Source organism: Microcaecilia unicolor, chromosome 6 (genome assembly GCF_901765095.1).
Source record: "Microcaecilia unicolor chromosome 6, aMicUni1.1, whole genome shotgun sequence".
NCBI lineage: Eukaryota > Metazoa > Chordata > Amphibia > Gymnophiona > Siphonopidae > Microcaecilia > Microcaecilia unicolor.
This window is the reverse complement of record NC_044036.1, coordinates 282,759,182-282,786,739: the sequence shown is the minus strand read 5'-3', so window position 1 is coordinate 282,786,739 and position 27,558 is coordinate 282,759,182. Positions and strand designations below refer to the sequence as shown.

The window sequence follows — 27,558 nt, the reverse complement described above, 5'->3', positions numbered from 1 at the left end:
ATGAGGGTGATCAATTTCCTGACTGTCCTCAGGCAAGACCACACAGAGAGGCTCATTTTCAAAGCACTTAGCCTCCCAAAGTTCCATAGAAACCTATGGAACTTAGAGGCAGATGCACTAAACGTTTTTCATCGTTAAATGAGCCCTCAGGGAAGAATTTCCTATCCTTTCCATGCACTTAAGCCTATTTTCCGACGACAGTAGCAGCTAACGAAAACGGAATGGAGATGAGCAATTAGTGTGAAAACCCCATTGAAACGACATGCACTAACCTTTTCCGATTGCCTTTACGCAGGAAAAAGGCAGGAAAACTAACGAGAGGTCTGGACCTCTCGTTAGGACAGCTCTGTGCCAGGAAAAAGTGTTAATTGAAAAAATAAACAAACTTTGAGCCAATCCCAGCGCATTAGCAGAGCTAAAAGCGCTGTGATTGGTCCAAAGGACCTCAGAAAACACATAAAAAAATAAAAATAAAAAAAGGATCGGGAGGGGGCAAGGGCGCTCATCAGGAGCGTCCTGTACGGACGGCCTTGCCCCCCCCCCCCCGCTGCTCCCCACTTTCCGCCGCTCCCCCCACCCCGAAAAAGCAAACTTCTAGAAGCCCCTGCCCCCCTCCCTTCCTCAGTACTCTCTGTCACCTGTGCTCCGCCTCCCGACATCCTCCGTCCGTGCCCCGCCCCCTTTTGGGGTCGTCGCCGCCATTCCCCTCCTCCATCGGGCCCCCCTTCCTCTTACCGGGCCCGTGCAGCGCCTCTCTCCTCTGTCCGAAGGCGCTGCACGGGCAAGAAGAACGCTGAATCAGCTGATGCCTGCCTTCGCGATGGGCGTCTTTCTCCTCCTGGGCCCGCCCCTGTCTGACGTCAGTAACCTACGTAGGTTACTGACGTCAGACAGGGGCGGGCCCAGGAGGAGAAAGACGCTCTATCGAAGCTAGGCGAAGGCAGGCATCAGCTGATTCAGCGTTCTTGCCCGTGCAGCGCCTTCGGACAGAGGAGAGAGGCGCTGCACGGGCCCGGTAAGAGGAAGGGGGGCCCGATGGAGGAGGGGAATGGCGGCGACGACCCCAAAAGGGGGCGGGGCACGGACGGAGGATGTCGGGAGGCGGAGCACAGGTGACAGAGAGTACTGAGGAAGGGAGGGGGGCAGGGGCTTCTAGAAGTTTGCTTTTTCGGGGTGGGGGGAGCGGCGGAAAGTGGGGAGCAGCGGGGGGGGGGGCAAGGCCGTCTGTACAGGACGCTCCTGATGAGCGCCCTTGCCCCCTCCCGACCCTTTTTTTTATTTTTGTTTTTATTTGGGAGCCATGTGCTTGCGATTTGACTGTGTTGTGACTGTTTGTGGCATGCGCAGAGCAGCTAACATAACGCTTGGCTGCTCTGCGCATGATTTGGGGGCCGATTAACGATGTGTATTGTGATTCTTTGATACATTGTACGTTTCACTACCGATCTCAGCATGTGTGACTTTTTTTTTGGTGCATTTTTCGTTATTTTAAAATCGTTAGGGACTTTAACGATTTAGATTTTTTTACGTTTGGTTGCTGCATCTGCCTCTTAGCCTTCCAAAGTGCTTTGAAAATATGCCTCTTCAGTGTCATATCTCTATTCATTTCTTCACTTACTAGAAGAACGATTTTTAGTCTTCTCAATATTTTCTTTGGAGAAGTTAAATTCCAGTCTACCCAAGTGTGACCAATTGGTCGCACATGGGTTTAAGCAAGCAATTTACTTATTTAATTAATAAATTATTTAATGTTAATTACCTGCACCAGGAAAAATATGAATTTCAAGACAGTCAAGAATATGAATCAGTAGAAGGGGACTATAACAGAAGTGGCTTACATTTTAAAGCTGAAGTGAAAATAATATGATTCATATCATACGAGATTTTGTATTGGAAATTCTAGTTCTAAACAAATTTAAAGAGACCTGAATGTGTCTCTTCCATGTGTGTTTATGCCTGTTCCTTCACTTAGAATATCATGGGAGGTATATTTTGCTAGTGCAGATCAAAGATTTCCTAGTATTGACAGTTACAACAAAGCAAGACCTCTTCAAATCTGTAAAGACCGGGTCTTCCCTTAAGTCATCCCCAGCATGCTGACCAAAAGAGTGAACCTGCTCCACACCAAACCAATCTGAACTAGCAGATGAAAACTGCCAAGAAATGGTCCATTTAATTGGTGTTTTTCATTCTTGCTCCTGCATCTTGAGCTTTCCCTCAGTCAGCTGTTGGCTACATATGACTATCCCAAAGAAAAAGACCCCAGTTTTAGAGAATCTCTTTTTCTGAAGCAAGCAGGGGGTTAATTACACTAAAAACTGGTGCCTGTCTGTTTCCAGTTTGGATGCTGATTCATAACAGATGTTTCAGTTGGAGAATAGTAATACAAGACATACAACTTTGAATATATTAAGGTCATGTATTTTGGTGGAGAACCTTAACCTGGCACTAATGACTTTAAAAACATTCAGGCCAACTTCTTTATATCAGCTATTAATGTCTTTCCTTTGTTTCTCACTGCATTCATTTGGGGAGATTTTAGTCTGGGTCTGCAGTGGGAAGGGGGATGGATGTCATTGTGTACTCTGAGATAGTGAAAGAGGAGATGCTGGGATTATGGCAACAGCACAGCAGACTCCAGAGGGTGAAGCTAGCAAATAAAACAGAGTAACTCTGGCAGTGCCATGGAAAGAGCAGTAGGCTGGGAACAGACAGCATTCTATTTAAAGCATAATTACCAGAGGAGCACACAAAAGCTAGATAAGTCTCCTACCCTCCTCCCCCTTTTAAAAATACCTTTTACCAACATTTCATATTCGTCTTGGGAAGGTTAGCCAATGATCGCAAAGTACATTTCGGTATCTTCAGCTCAGCAGTGCTCAAAGGTTACCAGCTACAATGGACCCCTTTCCATTTCTCACAAGTCAACATACAGTCCTTTGACTTCATGCTGAGTGCTGTCGGACAGGAATAGTCTTATTCTCTTTCTTGCCCGACCCAGAAGAGACAAGGAAACGGAAAAGCAGGCAAAGACTGGTATCCAAGTTGGCAGTGTTGACCACTGCGCATTATTACTCACGGTACGAGTTTGATGTGTCACAGCGCGTACCAAAAGTAATAATGGACAGTCACCAACATTTTTCAGTGATCCAACTCTTCATGAATAGCTGAAGTCTGAGTCTTCCTAAGGAATGCTTTCTCGTAATGGATGAGTTTTCTGGAGGCTGAATCCTTCAGATGCATGAGTTCTCCTAAAGGATTCCTGGAGGGTAGGTTCTTCTGAAGAATAAGGCTTTCTAAGTAATGGGTTCTTCTAAGGAATGCATCTTTCTGAGAAATAGGGTCTCGTAAGGGATGACTCTTCCAGAGGATGCATCCTTCTGATTTGGAAATAGTGAAAAGTTTCTCTAAGGCTTAAATTCTCTGCAAAGAAAAGTACTTGTATAAGAAATATACTGCATAGACTTTACCAGAACAGTTTGCTAGTGGTGGATCATCGCTATTTTCACTGTTGAGTTTTGGTACCAATTGACAAGATTTGCCATCTGCGGAGAGCCTGTACCCTTCAAGACATGTACATTGGTAACTACCAGCTGTGTTCACACACTGATGGCCACAAGCATGACTCCCGCTGCTGCACTCATCCACATCTGAAATCAGACAGTAAAGCATGGGTTATGACGTTCTGTTGTATAAAACAACATGATGGTTTAATTAGGAGCCTAGTAAAACACTAACTCATGATGAGACAAATAAAATAAGCCTGTTGTAATGGTTTATGGTATTTGACAGAACTTTTGGTATTCTGAAAATGGTGCTGATGGTATGACCTAAGTGGTGTGAGGGAAGCTGGGTGAGCAAGGAGATTCATTCCTTCTCATTGATAGCCCAACTTCTATATCTTCCCAGCCTAAATATCCCCCGAATCTGTTTATCCCATACAGAGAGGAAATAAATCTGAGCGTATGGATTTTACCCCAGATCTTTAAAAAGTGGCAGGTGTTTGTTGATTAGGACCAAGCAAGTTTCTAGGTGTGGACAAGGCAAGACTCATTTGCAGTTTGTTCTATTTAAAAAAAAAAATAATGCAGTCTAATGCAATACTGATGTGTTTTGCTGTAAGATATGCTATACGCAATCTGCTGGGCCAATAACTTGTAGAAGCAGGCAGGGAGAGGTTGGAAATCCTTTCTGTTGACTGTGTGAAGCTGTTCTCTCTCACACACCTATCTACTCTGCTAATTAGTTGGGTTTTTTAAATCACTACTTTGCACATTCATTTTCTGCACAGCATTGGGACTAAAGATGCTTCTCCTAGGAGCTGATGTTTATTGGTTTCTGATGAAGACTTAGTTCCTGAACATATTACTGGCAGCTTTCATTTATTGCAGTTCCTCTTGTTCATGGAAAGGCCACTTTAGAGCCTCTCACCACTATTAAGCCATTCTGGAATAACAAAATCCATATGTTCCTGTTTTGAGACTCTCAATGCCCAAATCCTCAGTTAAATGGTTAAAATACCATTTTCTGCACAGTGGGTTATTGCACAAAGGAAATGGAATAGCCAGCTTGGAAGATCTTCTTCTGGAGATGATACCCTCAGTTATTTAGCAGGCAGTATCAACCAAGGATAGTCCTACTTCTTGAGAATCAGATTCCATCATCTAGAAGTCAGGAAATAGTGACACACATGGCACCCAAAGCCATCTGTTTAAAAAGTGGCTTTGTCCCCAGGACAACACAGTACAGTGCTAACAAAGAAACTGGTATTTTTTTTATTACATTTGTACCCCGCACTTTCCCAGGTTCAATGCAGCTTACATATTATATTCAGGTACTTATTTGTACCTGGGGCAATGGAGGCTTAAGTGACTTGCCCAGAGTCACAAGGAGCTGCCTGTGCCTGCAGTGGGAATTGAACCCAGTTCCCCAGGACCAAAGTCCACCACTCTAACCACTAGGCCACTCCTCCACAGCCTAGATGCTGAAGGAATCCAAAACAAGGAGTTTATTTGGTATATAAGCCTTTTGTTGCCTTATACTTATGTTTCTTACATGCTTACTACTATATTGTGTATTTATATTTTACTGAACCGGAGCCTGCCTCTTCAGTATTGTGTAAGCCACATTGAGCCTGCAACTGAGTGGAAAAATGTGGGATATAAATGTGTTAAATAAATAAAATATAAGCCTTTTTATCTTTTTACTATTTCAATCAAACTAAAAAGAAAAGAGCAAACTCACAACACTTCAATCCCTAAAACAGAACACTGCCATCTGGTGGCCTTAAAATAGACATCAGTCTCTATAATATATTAGGCTTTCACATATGTCTGTTGGATATCTTAACTAAGGTTTGGTAGCCTACTGTCCAAAGAGCTAAGAAAACATCGATATTAATTTCCAGTTAAATCTAGTAAGGTATTTGCTTATAGATGGTAAATACTGGCAGTGTTAGACAGTAGCAGAGACTTAGGGGAATTTATTTAGTCCTGGATTACTGTTGATATAAAAATCCATCAAAAACACAGGGTGTAGAAATATGACACAGGTGTGCATGTCCAGGTGCATAAAATTCTTGAACTGGTTTAATATCCATATTTCTGTATTACCTGTCTGGCATGATTTTCCACTCCATCCCAGAGGACAGTCACATCTGTGGACATCTGTACATCTTCCACCATTCTGACAAGGAATTCTGTAAGGTCCTAAGAGTAAACAATATATTTACAAGATCTACAGGTCTTGCTCCAGTGTCATTACGTTTTAAGCAAATGCTAAACTGAGAACAAATCTTTTAATGTTCCTAGAAACTGAACAAGTAAATGCAGTGCATATGTCTCTTATGTACTGGAGAACGGATGATTATATTTTAAAAGACATGTGAACAAGGCATTTGAGCACAGTTCTGTCAGTGTTGGGTCATGTGCTTTCTAGTAAACCAGATGCGGTTGAAATTTTAATCATAGGGCAGCATAAGAACTGGATGTTGTACATACAGCCATTGAAAGTAATAAATGGGGAGAACCAAAGTTAATCCAGCCTGTTGGAGATTAAATGAAATCAATTCTATTAAAACAATTTGACTTGCTATATTTTGTAGACTAGACAATTCAAGGCCCATTTTAAATAGTCTACAGTTTCCTATTGGCTCCCTCTCATGAGCCCAGCTGGTATTGGGGAAACGGGCGTTACCTATGTGGCAGATGTAAGGGTGTTGGTTGGTCCTCCTCCACCCAGGGCAGCATGCATACAACTGCTGAGGGATTTTCCTGAAAACCTGACGATAAGCAACTTTGTATGTGGTTCTGGAAGATATTCAAGAATGAAAACCATGTGATAGCATTTCTACAATGCAATTAGGACTCATCCTTCCTGTTTCTTCCCCTCTTTCTAAAGCTGGAATAGCTTCCAACTCCAGTCAGACCAAAATTAACCCTTGATACAATTAGTTCAAAGACAGTTGGTGAAGGAATTGGTTAGAGATAATACCTTTATGAAGCTACTGCATGTTTAAAGATAGGAGTGTTGACGCTGCTAGGGTCCTCTCCTCAGCCAATGTACAGAAAACTAAATATTTGTTAATTTAATAGAATCATCTCTACCCAGCCCTTATGTTGTAGTTGGGGGGGGGGGGGGGATATCTACTTTTGGGCAGATTTACTAAGCTTTTTTCCACCCATACACACAGAATAGGAACAAGGTCTTAGTAAACAAAGGCTTGTACTTTGAATTGTGATAGATGGTCTTTTTTTTTACCTTTTGTGATAAGGAAGTGGTCACCAGTGTGGTCCCCCCCCCCCCCCCCCCCGAAAAAAATGTCCACTTTAAGGAAAACAAAAACTGTTTAAATGAGTTGAGGAAGCGGAACCAGGCCCTAAAATTCCCTTTTCATCATGATCCTGTTCACCAGTGGTGGTGGTGGGGGGGGGGGGGGGAGAATTGGAGAGACTCAGTAGCTCAGAGGCCCCTTAGACGCTCTGTGCTGTTCTTTAATCTATGGTTGGTTGAGGGGATTTCCACTTAACCTACAATTTCCATTCCAATTGAAACCTGCTTCAACTCTGCTCATTGTCTTTGATGATAGGAAGGTTCAAAATGGAGGCACCCCGGAGCCCTGATTGAACCATCCTACACCAGAAATTACACAATAACTAGCAGTGGAAGTTGCATCCAGTCTTCTTCAACACCTACATTACCCAATTAAAGATCACCAAAACAGGGGTTCTGTCATTACCCTATTTGAGAGATTTATTTAAAGCAGTTGTAATTCACAGCCAAAGGCAGCTTGGTACACTGATCTCTTTAACTTGCTTTCTATTTACATGTTTATCAGAAAGCATGCTTCATTTTGCACATTACCTGTATGTACTGCAGAGTCTGGGCCCCTCACAGGTCTTCATATAGGGCTTGTGAACTGCTTCCACATAGGATTGTGTGTGTAATTCTGTTCCACTTTCTGTGGCAGCACTGCATATTCGACGACTAACCTCAGAAAACACACAGTAAAAGTTATGGGAGGCATTCAATTAATGTAGTTGTAGATCCTTTTTCTTGTATTTTAATGTGTGCACCTACGACACTTAAGAAAGCATATTCACATTAGGAAACTATTCCCTAATTCTATAAACTTCTGTGCACAATTTTATGCTTTGTGCACAAAGTTACATGAGTAGGGTATAGAATAATATACTACTACTACTACTACTATTTAGCATTTCTATAGCGCTACAAGGCATACGCAGCGCTGTACAAACATAGAAGAAAGACAGTCCCTGCTCAAAGAGCTTACAATCTAATAGACAAAAAATAAATAAAGTAAGCAAATCAAATCAATTAATGTGAACGGGAAGGAAGAGAGGAGGGGGTAGGTGGAGGCGAGTGGTTACAAGTGGTTACGAGTCAAAAGCAATGTCAAAGAGGTGGGTTTTCAGTCTAGATTTAAAGGTGGCCAAGGATGGGGCAAGACGTAGGGGCTCAGGAAGTTTATTCCAGGCGTAGGGTGCAGCGAGACAGAAGGCGCGAAGTCTGGAGTTGGCAGTAGTGGAGAAGGGAACAGATAAGAAGGATTTATCCATGGAGCGGAGTGCACGGGAAGGGGTGTAGGGAAGGACGAGTGTGGAGAGATACTGGGGAGCAGCAGAGTGAGTACATTTATAGGTTAGTAGAAGAAGTTTGAACAGGATGCGAAAACGGATAGGGAGCCAGTGAAGGGTCTTGAGGAGAGGGGTAGTATGAGTAAAGCGACCCTGGCGGAAGATGAGACGGGCAGCAGAGTTTTGAACTGACTGGAGAGGGGAGAGGTGACTAAGTGGGAGGCCAGCAAGAAGCAGATTGCAGTAGTCTAAACGAGAGGTGACAAGGGTGTGGATGAGGGTTTTGGTAGAGTGCTCGGAAAGAAAGGGGCGGATTTTACGGATGTTGTAAAGAAAGAAACGACAGGTCTTGGCGGTCTGCTGGATATGAGCAGAGAAGGAGAGAGAAGAGTCAAAGATGACCCCAAGGTTTCGAGCTGAGGAGACAGGGAGAATGAGAGAGCCATCAACAGAAATAGAAAATGGGGTGAGCGGGGAGGTGGGTTTGGGGGGGGAAAATGAGAAGCTCGGTTTTGGTCATATTTAATTTCAGGTGGCGTTGAGACATCCAGGCAGCAATGTCAGACAAGCACGCTGAAACTTTGGTTTGGATGCAAGGTGAGATATCAGGGGTAGAAAGGTAGATTTGGGAGTCATCAGCATAGAGGTGGTAGGAAAAGCCATGGGATGAGATTAATGAACCAAGGGAAGAAGTGTAGATAGAAAAGAGGAGGGGACCAAGAACAGAACCCTGGGGTACGCCGACAGGCAGAGGGATAGAAGTAGAAGAGGATCCACCAGAGTGAACACTAAAGGTGCGGAGGGAGAGGTAGGAAGAGAACCAGGAAAGGACAGAGCCCTGGAATCCAAGTGAGGACAGGGTATCGAGAAGTATGCTGTGATCGATAGTGTCAAAAGCAGCGGAAAGATCAAGAAGAATGAGGATGGAATATTGACCTCTGGATTTAGCCAGTAATAGGTCATTGGAGACTTTAGTAAGCGCAGTTTCGGTTGAGTGGAGAGGGCGAAAACCAGATTGTAATGGGTCAAGAATAGCATGTGAGGAGAGAAAATCAAGGCAGCGGCGGTGAACAGCACGCTCAAGTAATTTGGAGAGAAAAGGAAGGAGGGAGATGGGTCGGTAATTAGAGGGACAAGTAGGGTCAAGTGAAGGCTTCTTAAGGAGAGGTGTGACCACAGCATGTTTAAAGGCAGCAGGGACAGTCGCAGTGGAAAGTGAGAGGTTGAGAATGTGACAGATAAAAGGAATAAGAGTAGGAGAGATGGCATTAAGAAGGTGGGTGGGAATGGGATCAGAGGAACAGGTGGTACATTTTGAGGAAGAAAGGAGAAGTGTAGTTTCCTCAATAGTAACTTCAGGAAAGGAGGAAAGGGAATGAGGGGAAGGAGAGAGAGGGGAACGGACTAGTGGAGGGAGAGCTGGTGAGGTAGAGAAAGCAAGGTTTATCTTTTGAACCTTGTTGTGAAAGAATTCAGCAAGGGTCTGAGGAGATAGTGAAGGGGGAGTTGGGGGAGGGGGCACCTTGAGGAGAGAGTTCAATGTGGTGAAGAGAAGTCGAGGATTAGAGCCAAGAGAGTTGGTCAGTTGGATATAATAATCCTGTTTGGCACGTAAAAGAGCAGATTGGAAGGAGGTCAGCATGAACTTAAAGTGTAAGAAATCAGCAAGGGCCCGAGATTTCCGCCAGAGGCGTTCGGCGGAGCGGGTACAGGAACGTAGGTAGCGGATATTAGAAGTCAGCCAAGGTTGGGGTTTTGTACGCCTTACAGGGCGGGTCATCAAAGGTGCAAGAGTGTCTAAGGCAGAGGATAGAGTATTGTTGTAAGAAGAAACAGCCTCGTTGACAGACGTGGATGGTGCCACAGTAGAGAGGAGGTTTGAAACATGGGAGGATAGAGATGAAGGGTCAATGTCGTGAAGATTCCTAGATAAATTAGATAGGATAGGACGGGACTGGGAGGGAGGAGATTTAAGTGTGAAAGTTATAAGATGGTGATCAGAGAGGGGAAGATCGGAGGCAAGGAAACTAGAGGGTGAACAGTTGGAGGAGAAGATGAGATCAAGACAGTGACCATTTTGATGAGTGGGGGAGGTGGAGCATAGTTGGAGATTAAAGGACGACGTTAAAGCGAGTAACTTGGAAATATAAGAGTTGGAAGGATCATTAGCAGGAATATTAAAGTCACCAAGGATGAGAGAGGGGGAGGAAGGATCATGGAAGAAGGCAAGCCAGGCATCAAAGTCACTGAGAAAGGATGAAAGGGACTTATCAGGGGGACGATAAATGACCGCTATTCGAAGAGGCAGAGGAGAGAAAAGGCGGATAGAGTGGACTTCAAAGGAGGAAAAACAGTGAGATTGAGGTGGAAGAAGGGGTTGAAATCTGGAGGAGGGAGAGAGAAGTAGTCCAACACCGCCCCCACGGCCAGCAGGGCGAGGAGTATGTGAAAATAGATAACCGCCATGGCACAGGGCTGCGACTGAAGCAGAGTCATCAGGGCAGAGCCAGGTTTCTGTTATATACAGTTGTATACATAATTTAATAGCATAATTAGCTGCTAATTGGAATTAATAACCAATTATTGGCTGTAATTGTCTTAATTGGCACTAATTAGCAGTTACACACATAACTGCCACTAGATGGTATTCTACAAATTGCCTGTACAAAATCCATAATGAGCAACTGCAAGGTGACATGGACCTGGGAGGAGCATAGGCAGGTCATGGGTAGACAGCCGCATGGGAATGGTGATTGCGGGATTCCCATGGAGAGGGAAGAAGTTGCCTCGGGATTCCCATGGGAGTGTAGTCAACATCTCTGCTGACTTCAGAATGAGGCTTGGAATGCACTGAGAGGGGCAATTGGAGCACCAGAATGAGGCTTGCAACATATGGAGAGAGGCAGCTGGAGTGCCAGAATGAGGCTTGGAATGCCCGGAGAGGCAGCCAAAACACCAGACTGAGGCTTGGAACACTCATTGGGTGAATACCATCTGCAAAGCCACAGGAGGCTGTTGGGGTTGGGAGCAAGTAAATAATAAGATTGACTCCTGCAGGTACGGGTGAGGATGAAGGAGGAAATGGATGAGTATGAAATGGATCATAGCTGATAGGGGTGGGTATGGGTTAGATTCCACTGAGGATGGGCAGGGATGGGTGAAAGTTCTGTTTTTGTGCAACTTTGTAGTTAGGGTTGTGCCTAGTACAAGATGGTGGCTGCAGCTAGAAGGATGCTAGGCTTTATAGAAGCATAACCAGCAGAAGAAAGGAGGGTTTGATGCCCCTGTACAAATCATTGGTGAGGCCCCAATTTGAGTATTGTGTTCAGTTTTGGAGGCCATATCTTGCTAAAGATGTAAGAAGATGAAGCAGTCCAGAAGAAGGCAACAAAAATGATATGGGGCTTGTGCCAAAAGGCAGGTGAGAAGAGACTGGAAGACCTGAATATGTATACCCTAGAGGAGAGGAGGGACAGGGGAGATATGATACAGACATTTAAATAGTTGAAAGGTATTAATATAGAAACAACATTTTCCAGAGAAGGGAAAATGGTAAAACTAGAGGACATAAATTGAGGTTGCAGAGTGGTAGGAGTAATGTCAGAAAATTATTTTTCATGGGGCAGGTAGTTGATGACTAGAATGCCCTCCCGAGGCAGGTGGTGGAGAAACAAAATGGTGGTAGAATTTGAAAAGGCGTGGGATGAACACAGAGGATCTCTAATTAGAAAATGAATGGTATATAAAACAAAACTTAAAGGGTTGCATATGTGTTTGCATGTCAAGTGGTGCTTAGATAGCAACTCTGACTGTAAAAACTAAGGCCAGTGCTGAGCTGGCTTTTACGGTCTATGTCCTGCATATAGTAATCCAGTTTACGTGGGCTGGAGAGGGCTTCAACGAAGACTCCAATAATTTTGAAAGTGAGGATAGTACCGGGGAGACTTTTACGATCTGTCTCCTGCAAGTAACATGATAGATTTGGATAGGCTGGAGTGGGCTTTGACGGCAACTCCAGTAGTTGAAACATAAGGACAGAGCCAGGAGGACTTCTACAGTCTATGTTGCAGAAACACTTAATCTTGAATTGATAATGAATGTGACTGTTGGGCAGACTAGATAGACCATTCAGGTCTTTATCTGCTGTCATTTACTATGTTACTATCCTGCTTATTTTCGAAGGAGATCGCCGGCCATCTTCCAACACAAATCGGGAGATGGCTGGCGATCTCCTGAACCCGGCCAAATCGGTATAATCGAAAGCCGATTTTGGCCGGCACCAACTGCTTTCTGTCGCAGAGCTGGCCAAAGTTAAAGGGGGTGTTTCCGCAGGGTATGTAAGGCGGGATGGGGGCGTTGTTAAGACATGGCCGGCTTGAGACGATAATGGAAAAAAGAAGGCCGGCTCGGATGAGCATTTGGCCAGCTTCACTTGGTCCATTTATTTTTAGGACCAAGCCTCAAAAAAGGGCCCCAATTGACCAGATGTCCACCGGAGGGAATCGTGGATCACCTCCCCTTACTCCCCCAGTGGTCACCAACCCCCTCCCACCCCAACCCCCCCCCCCCCCCCAAGCTCCCTGACAGCAGTATGCAGGTCCCTGGAGCATTTTTTTGTGGGTGCAGTGCACTTCAGCCAGGTAGACCCAGGCCTATCCTCCCCCTACCTGTGCATCTAAATTTTAGGCGCAAGAATGGCACATGTGCATATTCTATAAAGTGCGCCAGGCATAGTTTATAGAATTATGCTAACCATATAGTTTTACAGTGCCAATGTTTAAGACGCCATGTATAGAATTTCCCCCTCAGTGCGCATTTTCTTCAGTGCTCAAATCTGGGCACCAGTTACTGAATTTAGTCCATAGCTTTGCAGTTTAATTTAGAGCAGCCTTTTTTCTGGCATAAATTAAAGCGCTTATCTCTAAGGATTGTAGCTGAATAATGCTGCTTTCCATATATTTATTAATTTTATTTATTTATTTGGATTTTGCTCACACCTTTTCAGTAGTAGCTCAAGGTGAGTTACATTCAGGTACACTGTGATTCACCCTTGCTCTGCTCTAACTCCAGCCGGGCACCATCCATATAACGCTGCGGAAAGCCCCTTAGAATATTGACTGACTTTTCAGAAGATATCAGAACAGAGTTAAGCATTTGGATAACACAGGACCCCTCCCCGTTCACTCTCACTCCAGCTCATGCAAACAGACAAGAAATGCCCATAAAATGTCAGACAAGGATTTTTTTTTAAACTGTTTGATCTGTGAGAAACTGAGGGGCCCTTTTTACAAAGGTGCGTAAGGCCCTACGTGTATGCAGCGCATGCCAAATCAGCATTACCGCCCGGCTACTGTGTGCCCCGGGCAATAATTCTGAATTTGGCGCACGTTGAAAACACGCAGTAGAAAATATTTGGCACTTACCTGGCAGTAAACAGCAGTGTGCACATGCTGCATGCCTACCGCCCGGGTAGCGCGCGAGACCTTACCGCAAAATCAATGGGTGGCTGGTTTTTATTTTGCCGCATGTCCATTTTCCGGTCCCTTAAAAAAAGGCCCTTTTTCCAGGATGTGGCAAAAATGACCCAGCTTGCGCCAAAAAGATGAGCTCGCACTGCTGCAGGCCACCTTTTGCCACGGCTTAGTAACAGGGCCCTTAAATGTACAAGAAATAGTAAAACAACCACCTCAGCTAGTCAGAAAACAATTTCTTTCTAAATCAAAGCAGTATTTTTTAGATTGACAATGACATTATGCACTAAAAATAGAGAGCTATACGTCAACCCATTCCCGAGCCCAACATGCTATAAATAGCCATTGAAATGTTATCATGATGTTGGATATTGGACAAAGCAAATGTATGTACTTAGTCTCCACAAAAAAAATATATATATATCAAAATGGTAATGAGCTTTGAAGCCAAGATAAACTATGTAACTATTTGGTTCTTTTGTAGTTGGTAGCCCAGAGATCACGCAGCTGTATGTGGTTTAGCACTGAGCCTGGCATGTGTCACATCAACTCACCAACCCATTCCTGTTTCCTTACTAGTCATCTCAGAAACTGAAGCAAAGCTCCACATATGGTGAAGAATACCAAGGACATTATTCCATAATAAGCTATAATAATTGCAGCAGCAATCCATAAAAAAAAAAAAAAACTAGAGAGTGCAACATCCAGTACCAAACAGCATCTTTTGCTGATGTGGTAAGTGTACCTTGGTTATGGATTTTGGGGGCCTGGGGTTCAGTGAATCTAGCATGAAAAGGATCATCCCTTTTCAACAGTGGTTCTCAACCCAGTCCTTGGGACACTTCCAGCCAGTTGGGTTTTCAGGTTACCCACACTGAATATGTGTGAGACATTATCTGTATGCACTGCCTGTATTATATGTGCTAGGACCGCTGCTTTTTAATATATTTATAAATGATTTAGAGATGGGAGTAACTAGCAAGGTAATTAAATTTGCTGATGACACAAAGCTATTCAAAGTGAATAGGTTATAGAATACATCCGGTCCACACCTAATTTAGACATTTTTCTTCTCTCTTGTTTTTGATATGGCTGTTGTGTATAACTCTGTCCCATAAACAAATGGCATTCTTTTCTAACTTATTTTAGCCTGTACACTACTCTGGCTTATTTTGGAAGGGCAGTATAGCAAGTTTTTTAAATAAAGACTAAACCAAATTTTAAGTGCTGTAACTGCCTGAAACTAAATATAGTCACATGGACTTTATAGAGTGCACCTAAGCTTAATTTTTTTCAGTGGTGATTTTTAAGGCACGATATATAGAATCTAGCACTATAGGTTTTGCACACTAAATTTGTAGAATAGCGACCAAGTACAGTTATGCATGTAACTACAAATTAGTTCCAGTTAAGTCCAATTATCACCCATTATTAGCTGTTGCTAGTGCCAGTTAGCTTAGTTACCAATTAACTTATGCACATAATTTGCAGATTATTTCTATAACCTGTGCACGCTAAAAATTCTATATAGCACACCTAGAGATCCATGCCAAAATCCAAGCATATTCTATAACAATGCGTGTAACTTAATTGGCATAACAAGATAATCAGTGTTGATAACAGCTCTTAACAAGCAATAATGAGCACTTATTGTCAATAATTAGAATATACATGCATGTAGTGTGCCTAACTTGGACGTGGTTATGGGCGGGGAAATGGATATTTCATGGGCGTTCTGAAATTTACACACATAGTTATAGAATATGGCCCAGTGTACCTAAATCTACACACAGGGATTTACACCACATTTTCGGTGGTGTAAATGGAGTCACATAGTTGGCACTGAGATATCAACTAAGCGCATTCTATATACTTTGCCTAAATCTAGGCGCTGCTTATAGAATACACTTAGAGGGGCATAATCGAACGCGAACGCCCATTTGTAAAAACGTCCATCTCCGAGAAAGGGTCCGTGAAGGGGCGGGCCGAACTGTATTTTCGAAAAAAATGGACGTCCATCTTTTTTTTCGAAAATACATTGGATTAGGGCGTTTTTTGAGCTGGGCGTTTTTGTTTTTTAGCGATAATCGAAACCGAAGCGTCCCAGCTCAAAAACGACCAAATCCAAGGCATTTGGTCGTGGGAGGGGCCAGCATTAGTGCACTGGTCCCCCTGAGATGCCTCTATGCCAGCCTCAAATATCATACCTAGCTCCATGACAGTAGTATGCAGGTCCTCAGAGCAATTTTACTTTAGTTGGTGCTGCGCGGGACCCATACAGAGAGGAAAAATCGGAAGAAAAAAAAAAACAAGCAAGCAAGTGCAGTCAGGGACGTCCAAATTAAAAGATAGTAAAAGTGGGAATTGAACCAGCAACCTTTTGATTACAAGCTCAGTGCGCTAGCCAGTGCACCACTGATTAAGGGACGTCCAAATTAAAAGATAGTAAAAGTGGGAATTGAACCAGCAACCTTTTGATTACAAGCTCAGTGCGCTAGCCAGTGCACCACTGATTATATGTCCTTCCTGTTCCATTAAGTCTCTTCAAGTTTCTGTCAGCCAATCACAGCTCATTTAGCTGACATCTGTGTCAGCTAAACAGCGGTGATTGGCTGACAGAAACTTGGAGGGACTTAATGGAAAGGGAAGGACATCTAAGCACCTGAATAATGTGGCTCACTGGCTAGAGCACTGAGCTTGTAATCAGAAGGTTGCTGGTTCGATTCCCCTTTTACTATCCTGGTAATTTAGACGTCCCTGACTGCACTTGCTTGTTTTTTTTTTTTTTTCTTCTGATTTTTCCTCTCTGCATGGGTCCCGCACAGCACTAACTAAACTAAAATTACTTCGGGGACCTGCATACTGCTGTCATGGAGCTGGGGATGACATTTGAGGCTGGCTTACAAGTTGGAAAAAAAGTGTTTAACATTCGGGTTTTTTTTGGTGGGAGGGGGTTAGTGACCACTGGGGGAGTCAGGGGAGGTCATCCCCGGTTCCCTCTGGTGGTCATCTGGTCATTTAGGGCACTTTTTTGGGACCTGTTCGTGAAAAAAACGGGTCCAACAAAAGTGACCTAAATTCTCTCTGAAAACGCCTTTCTTTTTTCCATTATCGGCCGAGCACGCACATCTCTGCTCAGCCGATAACCACGCCTCAGTCCCGCCTTCACCACGCCTCCGACACGCCCCCGTCAACTTTATGCGTTCCCGCAACGGAGTGCAGTTGGAAACGCCCAAAATCGGCTTTTGATTACACCAATTTGGGCACCCACAAGAGAAAGATGTCCATCTCCCGATTTAGGTCGGCATTTGGGCGTTTTTCTCTTTCGAAAATAAGCCTCTTAGTCAGCATTGATTTCCGCACCGATATTTTAGGCACCATATATGGAATCTCTACCTAAGTGCAAAAATGCACATGCAAGATAATAGAATTAGGGCGAAAGTAGCAGTAGTTTATGGAGACTCCCAAAACGTCTGGCATATTTGTGGCACCTTAGGACTTGAGTTTGCCATTATGACTTCAGTCGATTTTCCATTTAACGTGGTTCTAGCACCTAAATTCCTCTAGAAAGACAGGAAATACAGTGATTCTGGCCCACAGTTCAAAACAGGAGACACAACCTGGCTTTTCTTGATGGCTTCTTTTAGGGGTAGCTGTGCCAGGAGCTGGCTGACAGCTATACTTTCCCTTTCCTGTTGTTTTAACATCACAATGATATGATTTCTCTTTACAACTGGTTGTAACATTCCTCCTCTCCACCTTCCATCGCCTTTTCTGTTCTTTTTCTAGTTTTTTTTTAATAAGTAATGATTTTCAGTGAACTGCTCTTGTGTTTAAAATGAAAGGCAATAAATCAAATTATTAAACCAAACTTGACATACTCCAGAGCAAGTTTCTGGGAGGTTTACTGCATGTTTCCTAAGATTTTCTCTAAACATTTATTCGTATTTTGTGAGAATGCTGGGACAGTGTTGAAAACTAAGTTTTGTAGAGCTCAGGTCTTCGTGGAAGTTTCCTGAGAATAGTCAAAACGTCAGAAGCAATGGATGGAGTTCAAGACACATAGACACATGTAGGGCCAATCACAGTCACTCAGTGGAGATGCTGTATATTGTTTTGCTGAAGCCCTGGGTTCAATTTCTGGCTCACATCATTTACTCTCTGTTTTGGCCATGTCCAGGGATACCGCAGAGGAGTCCTATTCATTGCATAATAGTGACCTCTAGTGGCCATATGTAAGGTTTAAGGCTCATGATTGCAGGTTCAAGAAGGAACCACAGCTATGATCCCTGGCTGAAAACTGCCACCACAATGAGCAGAGATAATATATTTATATTTCACCTATATCCCATTGCTGGATTTAAAGTGCATATAGACAGAATAGGAGAAACCACTGGGGATTAGGGCTCAGAAACAACAAGTTTGTATTTCTGAACTTGTCTTCTATGTTCTCAGCTGTCTCTCACCTTAATAGAGCCATTCTCATTGTATGTAAGAGAAAAGATCCTTGGTATCTGCAGAGCTCTGATTGCAAAGAAAAGCTTACCCAGAATGGTACAAGTATTCATTGCCAGCTACATCAAGGATTAAGATAAATCCTGCAAGGAAACAGCTGATTCTGCACATTTCCTGTCCGCAGCGTGCTCTTGTGTGCTGTGGTCCCTGTAACTCTTCACTACACCAGGACCACCTTCAAGACCATGGACCCCTTCAGCAGGATGCCCTGGAATTACAAGAAAAGTTATCTGAGGATGGAACTTCTATGTAGCAGTCCTGTTATAAAAAACAAAGTCTGCTTGAAAACAAGAAACCTACCTCTGGACAACTGGATGATCAGGGCAGCCAAACAGAACCACTATAATCACAAGGAGCAGTGGTGGGATTTCAACAGGATGCCTAGCCTGGTGCTCTAACCACTAGGCTACTCCTCCACTACCACTGATTCACTCTGTCACATGGGGCCTGATTCACGTCTGTTTTAATACTCACATTCCAAGGTATTTCTGACACCTACACAGATACCAGATGCACCCAAAAAACTAATTAATCAATGAGCCATTAACAATCAACTATTGATGCTAATTGGCACTAATTAGAACTTACATGTGCATCTAGCTATGCACTATTCTATAACACTGCACAACTCAAAAGGCGCATGGCCAGGGGAGGCACATGGGTAGGTAATGGGCATTCTGAAAATTTAGGTGCAGTGTTATAGAATAGGGTTATTTTTTCATATCCAACTGCCCTTGGTTTCAGCAGGCATGTCTTGTGCCCAACATTGGGTGCAGATTTGACAGTTGCTTAGCGCTAAGTGACCTTTATAGAATTAGTGCATAGGGCTGGCGCTTAAAAATTCTGGGTGGAAAACATTTTCGCCTAAGTGTATTCTATAAGCTGTGCCTAGATTTAGGCACAGTATATAGAATATATGTAGTCTATATCCTAGCACCTAAAACCATGTGCATCCATTTACACCAATGAAAATGTGGCGTAAATCCTGGCATGTAGATTTATTCACAGAGGGTCATATTCTACAGCAATGCATGTAAATTTTGGAACACCCATGTAATGCCCATTTCCCCACCCATAACCAAATTCCTTTTTATCTGCATACATTAAAAGTTAGGTGCAGTGCGTTAAACAATATGCTTAGGAAGTTGTGCACATAAATTGTAATTAGTGCTCATTATTACCCAAAGACCCAGTGTACCTGAATGTAACTCACCTTGAGCTACTATTTGAAAAAGGTGTGAGCAAAAATCCCAAGTAAATAAATAAATAATTGCTTGAGAGGCCCTTTTACTATGCTGCGGTAGGGCCTACGCATCAGCTGCATGTGCCAAAGTGAGGCTACTGGCAGGCTAGCGTGCCCCCACCCCCCCCCCCCCCCCGGTGGTAATTTTGGATTTGGCACGTGATCATTCCGGTGGTAGAAAATATATTTTTTATTTTCTACTGCATGTGGCATTTCTGGAGATAAACGGCAGTTGGCCTGCGCTGAATGGTTACCATGTGTGTAACGCATGAGCCCTTACCACTAGATCAATGGGTGGTGGTAAGGGCTCAGGCTGTAAATAGTTGCACACTAGTTTTAATTTTAGTGCACACCCATTTCCCAGCCCATTAAAAATGCTCTTTTTCCCAGATGCGGCAAAAAATGCCCTGGCGTGCACCAAAAACATGCATCCATTCTACTGTAGGCCACTTTTTACCACAGCTTATTAGAAAGACCCTTAAGTGCTGTTAACAACGCCGATTGGCTTGTTAAGCCAATTAAGTTACGCGTGTTTTTATAGAATAAGCTTGGATTTTGGCACAGAATGCAGACGTTAACGGCACCTAATTTTGGGCATCATTTAGTGAATCCCTCACCTAATGTCTCTTTTGCAGGTAATACACTTCTATAGGTATGAAACAGTTTCTGAAACTAGCATTTTAGCAGCCAAACATCAGTTAAGTTAAAATGCATAGAGTCTACAGTGTTCTTCCAAAACATTAACAATACTTCTGGACAATAGATAAGAGAGTTATTTCTCTTTATAGTAAACAAAAGTATAAGTCAGATTTTCAAATACTGTTACAACTGGGCGGTGGCTAATCACAGTGCTGCTTTAACAATAATTAATAACATCATTGAGATTTTAAGAAGTCCAAAGATTAGAAATGATCTTTTTACCCTACTTTCTGAAGGAAAAGAAGACTAAACTGGTCTAGGTCTATGTGTCTCCCCATAACAATAGTTCTGTTTGATTTCAGTACCTACATGGGGTGAGAAGAAGATCATGTGACAGGGGAAGATTTTTTTTGTGGTTATTTATTTATTTATTTAAAATCATGTTTATACCACCTAACTGGTTTACAATCAATAAGATATCATAATACATCAATATAAAAACAACAATACAACAGGCATACATATTTATACAAAAAGTTTATATACTGCTTCTCTGGCTCTAAAAAGAGGCCAACCACAGCAATGTGCAATATAAATTTAATATTACCTATGCCATACAAAAACACACAAAACAGCAGGGTACATATAAATACATCACAATAAAAAATTTATAACAAATTATTAAACGCAGAACCATGCAACACTAAGCCACTGGGTATTTCAATCACTTTACTTAACACATCAGACATCCAGCCAATAATTACCACATCAATCTAACCAAAAAGCCATATCCCATAATCAATAATATAGATCAAAGCTGAATAAAAAATAGAATCAGAATTTGGGAACGGATACAGGCACAGATGCATGCAAGCGTCCTGGAAAGCAGGTTCCTTTGGGTCTGAGTAGAATTTCTTGTTATATTTCAAAAGCAAATGCTAGAGAAACCCATAGGAATATCCGGGTGTCTCTAGTGTTAGTATGTGCTAATTTTTAGTGAATGCTAAAAACGCCTACAGCGCGGCTTAGTATATAGGGCTCTAAGTGTATTCTGAACAAAGTGCGCCAAACTTCTAATGCGCGCAGGCAAAAGGGAGTGTGGTTATGGATGGGGAATGGGCATTTTGTGGGCATTCAAAAATTTACGATCATAGTTATAGAATATGACCCACTGCAAGTAAATCTACGGGCCAGGATTTATGTCATGTTTTCATTGCGTAGTTTTAGGCACTGAAATGTCAATTAAGCGTATTCTATAATCTAGGCGCCGATTATAGAATACGCTTAGTCGACACTGATTTCAGTGCCGATTTTTTAGGTGCCATATATGGACTCTCCCCCATAATGGGCAACATTTATGTGTGACAGTTTAAACGTTATATGACTATGGTGCATCACATAAATTGGCAAAAGGCATTACTCCACTGTATATGATGCATGCACATACTTAAGAACCAAGCTTCTAATGTACATATTTGGAATAAAAACAATCCCAATCACAGTAGAACCCAGGATAGGCTGGGAAGGAGAGCAGAGAAAACTTGGACCAGTTGTTGGGACTGAATTGCAAGCTCCATTTTCTCACAGTTTGGATCTTTTAGAACAATGTTTCCCAAGTCAGTCCTGGAGTATCTCCTTGCCAGTCAGGTTTCAGGATATCCTCAATGAATATGCATGAGATTGATTTGCATACACTGCCTCCGTTGTATGGAAATCTCTTTCATGCATATTCATCGTGGATATCCTGAAAACCTGACTGGAAAGGGTGTACTCCAGGACCGACTTGGGAAACATTGTTTTAGATCCCCTTCAGTGCTGAATATTCACACATTCATACTTACGTTTAAATATTCTAAATCTGCAAATATTTGAATAAATCCAAGTGAATCTGAATAAATCAAGATTGTGAGGTGGATGCTCTTATCAAGTCCTACCTTCACAAATCTGAACCTGGCTTTGAACAAAATTTGAATTACAATTCATATTAAAGGTCACATGTGCTTGGAGTCTGCATGTCAACTATCACATAGCACTGTTATGCCAGTTCTAGGGTGCAGAGGCTTCATTCATACCCAGTATAGAATAACAGGTTCCTACTGAGGTGAAAGATAGAAATCGGATCTATTTGGTTTTAAAATCACCCCACACCCTCCCATTAGGTCAACAGCCAGACATGCAAGAAGAAGAAAAAAAAATGTACTGATTCAAGCAGGCAGAGGCAGAATTCCTAGCAGATCAGTAACAAGTAATTAAAAGAAGCTTTTGACCTTGGGTCACAGAATTAAAATAAATAAAGAAATGGATCTTGAACCATGATTTTCAAGGAATATTGTAACATAATAAATGGCCAGAGATAAAACCCAGCTGGCCCTTCCAGTCAGCTCAGCTGAAATTCCTCTCCTTGTCTACCACCTTGGGTAGATGAGCATAAGACATTTCTGTACTTAAATCAACACCAGCCCCCACCCCCTCCATCACCCAACCACTGACACTGCCTTTCCCTCCTAAATCCCTCCTAAGTATGCTCAAAGACTGTTAAAACTCTTTTACTTTCCGAAACTTTCAATTGCTTCGTAGCCAGATGTTTAAACTTCATAAAACGGTTCAAAGAATGTTTTTCTTGAGAGGTTGCAAACACCAATGTACCAAGTCATTGCTCTCTTTCTCATTAGCATAGTATTTTACAATTTCAGCATCTAGAAAGAAATTATTTTTAGACCCTACGGGAAACAGCTTTGATTTTCTTCTTGAATAATGAAGATTCAATTATATGCTCCTAAATCACCTGTTTTCGTTGAGGTAATCATGCCACTTTTTATCTCAGCCACACCTCATCCTTAAAGATTGTTTGAAATGGGGGTTCCTGCTAGTCTGTGCTTTCAGCCTCATGCTGAAAGGCTAAGCCCTGTCTGAAGCAGCATCCTCTTATCAGTCTGTGAATAACTGAGGACCAAAGCTCACTCCCAGCAGAAATGAAGGGAGGTAGAAGGTCTGTGCCCAATCCATTTTCAAGAGACTGGGATACAAATCCCACATAAATCCTATAAGGGGCCAGATACTCAAAATCTAACGTCAGCGCTAGGAGCAATTAGCGCTAGAACTGTATGCATGGTTATGTACACAGCATGCACAAAACCCTCCAGTGTACGTGCTAATCTGTGCGCTGAAGATCAGCACAAATTGTATTTAAATGCATTGAAATGGATTCAGATCACCTCTCCCAGGTCTCCCATTTAGCCATCTCTCTCCTCTTCAATCTGTTCAAAATTCTGCTGCACGACTAATATTCTACCAGTGTCGGGATGCTCATTTTAGCCCTCTCCTCAAATCACTTCACTGGCTTCCTATCTGTTTCCGCATACAGTTCAAACTCCTCTTATTGACCTATAAGTGCATTCATTCTGCAGCTCCTCAGTACCTCTTCACTCTCATCTCTACCTACATTCCTCCCCGGGAACTCCATTCACTGGGTAAATCTCTCTTATCTGCACCCTTCTCCTCCACTGCTAACTCCAGACTCCGTTCCTTTTATCTTGCTGCACCATATGCCTGGAATAGACTTCCTGAGCCGGTACATCAAGCTCCATCTCTGGCCATCTTCAAATCTAAGCTAAAAGTCCACCTTTTTGATGCTGCTTTTAACTCCTAACCCTTATTCACTTTGTTCAGAACCCTTATTTTATCATCCTCACTTTAATATTCCCTTATCTCTTGTTTGTCTGTCTTAATTAGATTGTAAGCTCTTTCGAGCAGGGACTGTCTCTTCATGTTCAAGTGTACAGCGCTGTGTACGTCTAGTAGCACTTTAGAAATAAGTAGTAGTAGTAGTAGATCAGATGATTCTGTATTCACTCCAATGCTCAGAAGACAGCGCAGAAACTAACACTGGCCTTAACGCGAAAAACACACCGCTAAGTCGGGAATGGCATTCAGGTTTGAGGAGATGATTTCGTCTGCATTTTTCACATTAAATTACCAGTTTTTGTCTTCCTTTGAAAGAAGAAAGAAGTCCATGTATAGTGAGAAAACGTCTTCGAGTCTGATCAAAACCGAGGGTGAGGACGGGCATTGGCATGTTTTCCTGAGCCTCTTAGGGGATTTAAACTACAAAAACTTTTGGCAAGGGGAAGGGTGCCGATGTACTCTTACACTTCCTGTTTTGCCTGGTGCATGCACACAGTTTTGCGGTAAGCGCAGCTCTCGTGCACGTGCGTCAGTTCCTTCCCCTTGATTTCACTTTACTAGTGCACATAAAATTTGCATCCCATTTGCTTTGGGCATTTGGGAACTAGTTTTTAGTTCTGTTCCTATGCAGTGGGATGTACGCTGTTGCCTCTAGCGCCAGAGTTTTGGGCATCGGGCCCATGGAGTCTGCTTTCTATCCCCCCACAACCCCCCCCCCCCTTTTTTGTTTTAAATGCTAGAGTTACTGAGTTTATAAAGAAAAGCTAGAATTATATCTTCAGCTATGAAGTGGGACTAAAACCATGGAGAACCATGAAGAATGTGGGGCCATGTACAGAATCTCACTGTGGGAGCCTCATCTGTATGAATCTCTAGGATGAAATACCACTGCTCTGATCATTTTTTCACTTAGCCAGTTAGGCCGGGAGGGGGGGGGAAGCCCTGAGGGGCTCTCGCTTTTAGTTCCCAGGGCTGCCAAAGTGGGAGGGGGCAAAATTCCCCAGGTCCGGCTTCCAAGGGGGGGGGGGGCAGCATCAGCAAACTTCTTCCCACTTCCGGGTCTGACACTCTCTCCTGCTGCTCCTGTATGCCGAGACCCAGGTGATAGCATTAATGCGATAACCCAGGTGATCCAGGCTATCTCATTAATACAATGATCCGGGTCCCAGTACACAGGAGCAGGAGACAACTGACCAAGGAAGGCAAGGGACGGGGGTGATGCGAGTATATGATGCTAGTGTGGGATGGCGGTGTGGCAGCGGCCCAGGTGAGGGGGTGGTCTTCCCCCGGGCCCGGCTGTGTGTTTCGGTGGCCCTGCTGGTTTCAAGTGCCCAGTGAGCACCGGGTGCAAGCCACTCCAGAGACAATGGCGGCAGGTGGGGAGTTTGACCAGGGTGGTACACTCGTCAAACCATAATGCAGGTGTTGTAAAGTGAGCTAAGGGAGGACAGAAACCTCCCATGGAGCAGAAGGGCAAAAAGCTCACTTAATCTGATTTTCAGTATGGGTACAGACCTTGAAAGGGGGCTTCACGGTCTTTCTGACTTTTTGATTTTTAATCAGGAGGTGTCAAAAAAGGTTACCACAGGGATAACTGTCTTATGGTGGCCAAGCATTCATAACAATGTTGCTTTTTGATCCTTCAAAGTCGGCTTCTCCTTCCTATCATAGTGAAGCAGACTGAGAAGCAGGACCATGTGTGAAAAACAGGAAGGATCAGGAGCATCCCAAGCCAGAAATGTGCCCTGTGCAACACACCCTGTAGCATTCCCATCCCGTCCACTGAGTCATGGCTAAGCAGGGGAGGCAATAGACAGAGCACAATTTCGGCACCCCATCTCCTTTGTGTCCTGCGCTGCTGCTGCTGCACTGCCCACACATAGCTCACTACTGTCCTGGATAGAGTAGGGCCAGCCCTGACTAAAGTCATAATTGGTTCAGCTTGTTTCATAGACATGGAGCTACCTGTCCACCCTTGAGTAAATATTCACAGAGCTGCCAAGCTGCCTGTTCCAGGAGGGACACTTTTTGTCCAGTCCTGGTTTTAAACTTACATCTCAAAGCAGTGTAGTATTTGTAGTCCATAATTGTATCCATTGAAATCAGTGCTGCAGATCCCATAATGTACCAGGATGAGGTTGGCAGAAATCCAGGACTGGCCAAAAAGGTATCCCTTCTGGAAAGGGTAACTTGGCAGCTCTGTTTTCAGTAGTGAGGTCATAGCATTAGTATTATAGCAATGTTAGTTGAATGTTCTAATTGTGGGCTTATTATTTATTTATTTACTAGCCGTTGAGCCCGTAAAAACGGGCTGGTATTGGGGTTTTCCTTCCTTCCCCCTCCCCCCCCCCCCCGTGAGGTCGCCACCGCTACCGTTCCCCCCCCCGGAGTCGCCGCCGCCGCCGCCATCCCTCCACCCGGCCCGGGCCCTCTCTCTCTCCGCTACTAAACTTACACATCCATTTGCCGGAACGCAGCACGCACATCAGCTGAGCTGCCGTCGGCCCTTCCTTCTCTGCCTGTTTCCCGCCCTCCTGTGACGTAACGTCAGCGAGGGCGGGACACAGGCAGGGAAGGAAGGCCGACAGCAGCTCAGCTGATGTGCGTGCTGCGTTCCGGCGAATGGATGTGTAAGTTTAGTAGCGGAGAGAGGGCCCGGGCCGGGTGTGCGTGTGTGTGGGGGGGGGGGGCAACGGTAGCGGCGACCTCGGGTGGGGGGGAGCAGTATCAACCTCGGCAGCGCAGTTTCCCTCTCTGTCCCGCCCTCGTCATCACGTATTGACGCGGGGGCGGGACAGAGAGGGAAGTCTCTATTGCGCATTTGCGAGTGAGTCGGTCACTCGCCGTTTATATGTTTGATTACCTCATTTGTACCCCCACAGTTTCCCAACAGTGTCAGGCTCAATGAAACCAGAGAATCTTAGAATGGAGTCAAAGTATAGATAGAAGATCAATCCGACACTGTAAACCTTGATAAATAAATTTTTTTGTGTAAGTGGAGAGTTCTCAGAGTATAAACTCACCCAAGCGAGACTACACCAAAGTGATTTATGTCTCTAAGGGTGGACAAGCTTCTCCGTGGTTTATATTTTTGTGTAAGCAAAACCACATACTCGTGCTCTTATCACCAAATAGTGAACAACCTGATCTAAAATTCTAAAAATTGTCCAAAAGTGTCGGAGTTAATCAATCCTATCTATTACTCCATTCAACCTCATACATATTTATCAAAAATACTAGACCTCTATAAGGTCTTCAATATTTGTAATTGCAATGAGGCACTTATCATTTTATAGTAAATAGCTCCCCTCCTGGATATTCAATGGATCACTCCAATTGGATCTTGCATATTCCATTCCAGCAGAGTCTCTATGATTTATTGAGGATGCATGAGCGCCTCTACGTGAGGATAACAAAGTCGTTGGAATTGTCCTTACAGAGAAGACAAGCATTGTGGAAAGGACAAAGATAGAGTAATTGCGACATCTCACCCTGCTGGAATGGGTCTAGTATTTTTGATAAATATGTATGAGGTTGAATGGAGTAATAGATAGGATTGATTGGTGATAAGAGCACGAGTATGTGGTTTTGCTTACACAAAAATATAAACCATGGAGAAGTTCCATGATCGAGAAGCTTGTCCACCCTTAGAGACATAAATCACTTTGGTGTAGTCTCGCTTGGGTGAGTTTATACTCTGAGAACTCTCCACTTACACAAAAAAATTTATCAAGATTTACAGTGTCAGATTGATCTTCTATCTATACTTTGACTCCATTCTAAGATTCTCTGGTGGATACCTTATATATTTTGATTCCTACCAGGGATTTATTTTGGGATCATTATTTTTGAATAGCTGGTCTACCTACTATATTAGACCGTAGCAGTTAACTCTTATTACATAACAGTT

The 27,558-nt window shown here is 43.4% G+C and overlaps 1 protein-coding gene across 3 annotated transcripts in view; it reads right to left on the bottom strand.

Annotated features, from left to right (window-relative positions):
* Positions 1-27,558, bottom strand: part of EGFL7 (EGF like domain multiple 7) — a 59,245-nt gene that overhangs the window by 9,058 nt on the left and 22,629 nt on the right. For all 3 annotated transcript variants that reach the window (XM_030207643.1, XM_030207644.1, XM_030207645.1), the window contains 5 exons: positions 18,114-18,290; positions 7,363-7,485; positions 6,196-6,308; positions 5,613-5,708; positions 3,471-3,650 (listed from right to left, as the gene is read on the bottom strand). In XM_030207643.1, the coding sequence (XP_030063503.1) occupies positions 3,471-3,650; positions 5,613-5,708; positions 6,196-6,308; positions 7,363-7,485; positions 18,114-18,193 (592 nt within the window). In that variant the 5' untranslated portion in view covers positions 18,194-18,290. The remainder of the gene's footprint in view (positions 1-3,470; positions 3,651-5,612; positions 5,709-6,195; positions 6,309-7,362; positions 7,486-18,113; positions 18,291-27,558) is intronic.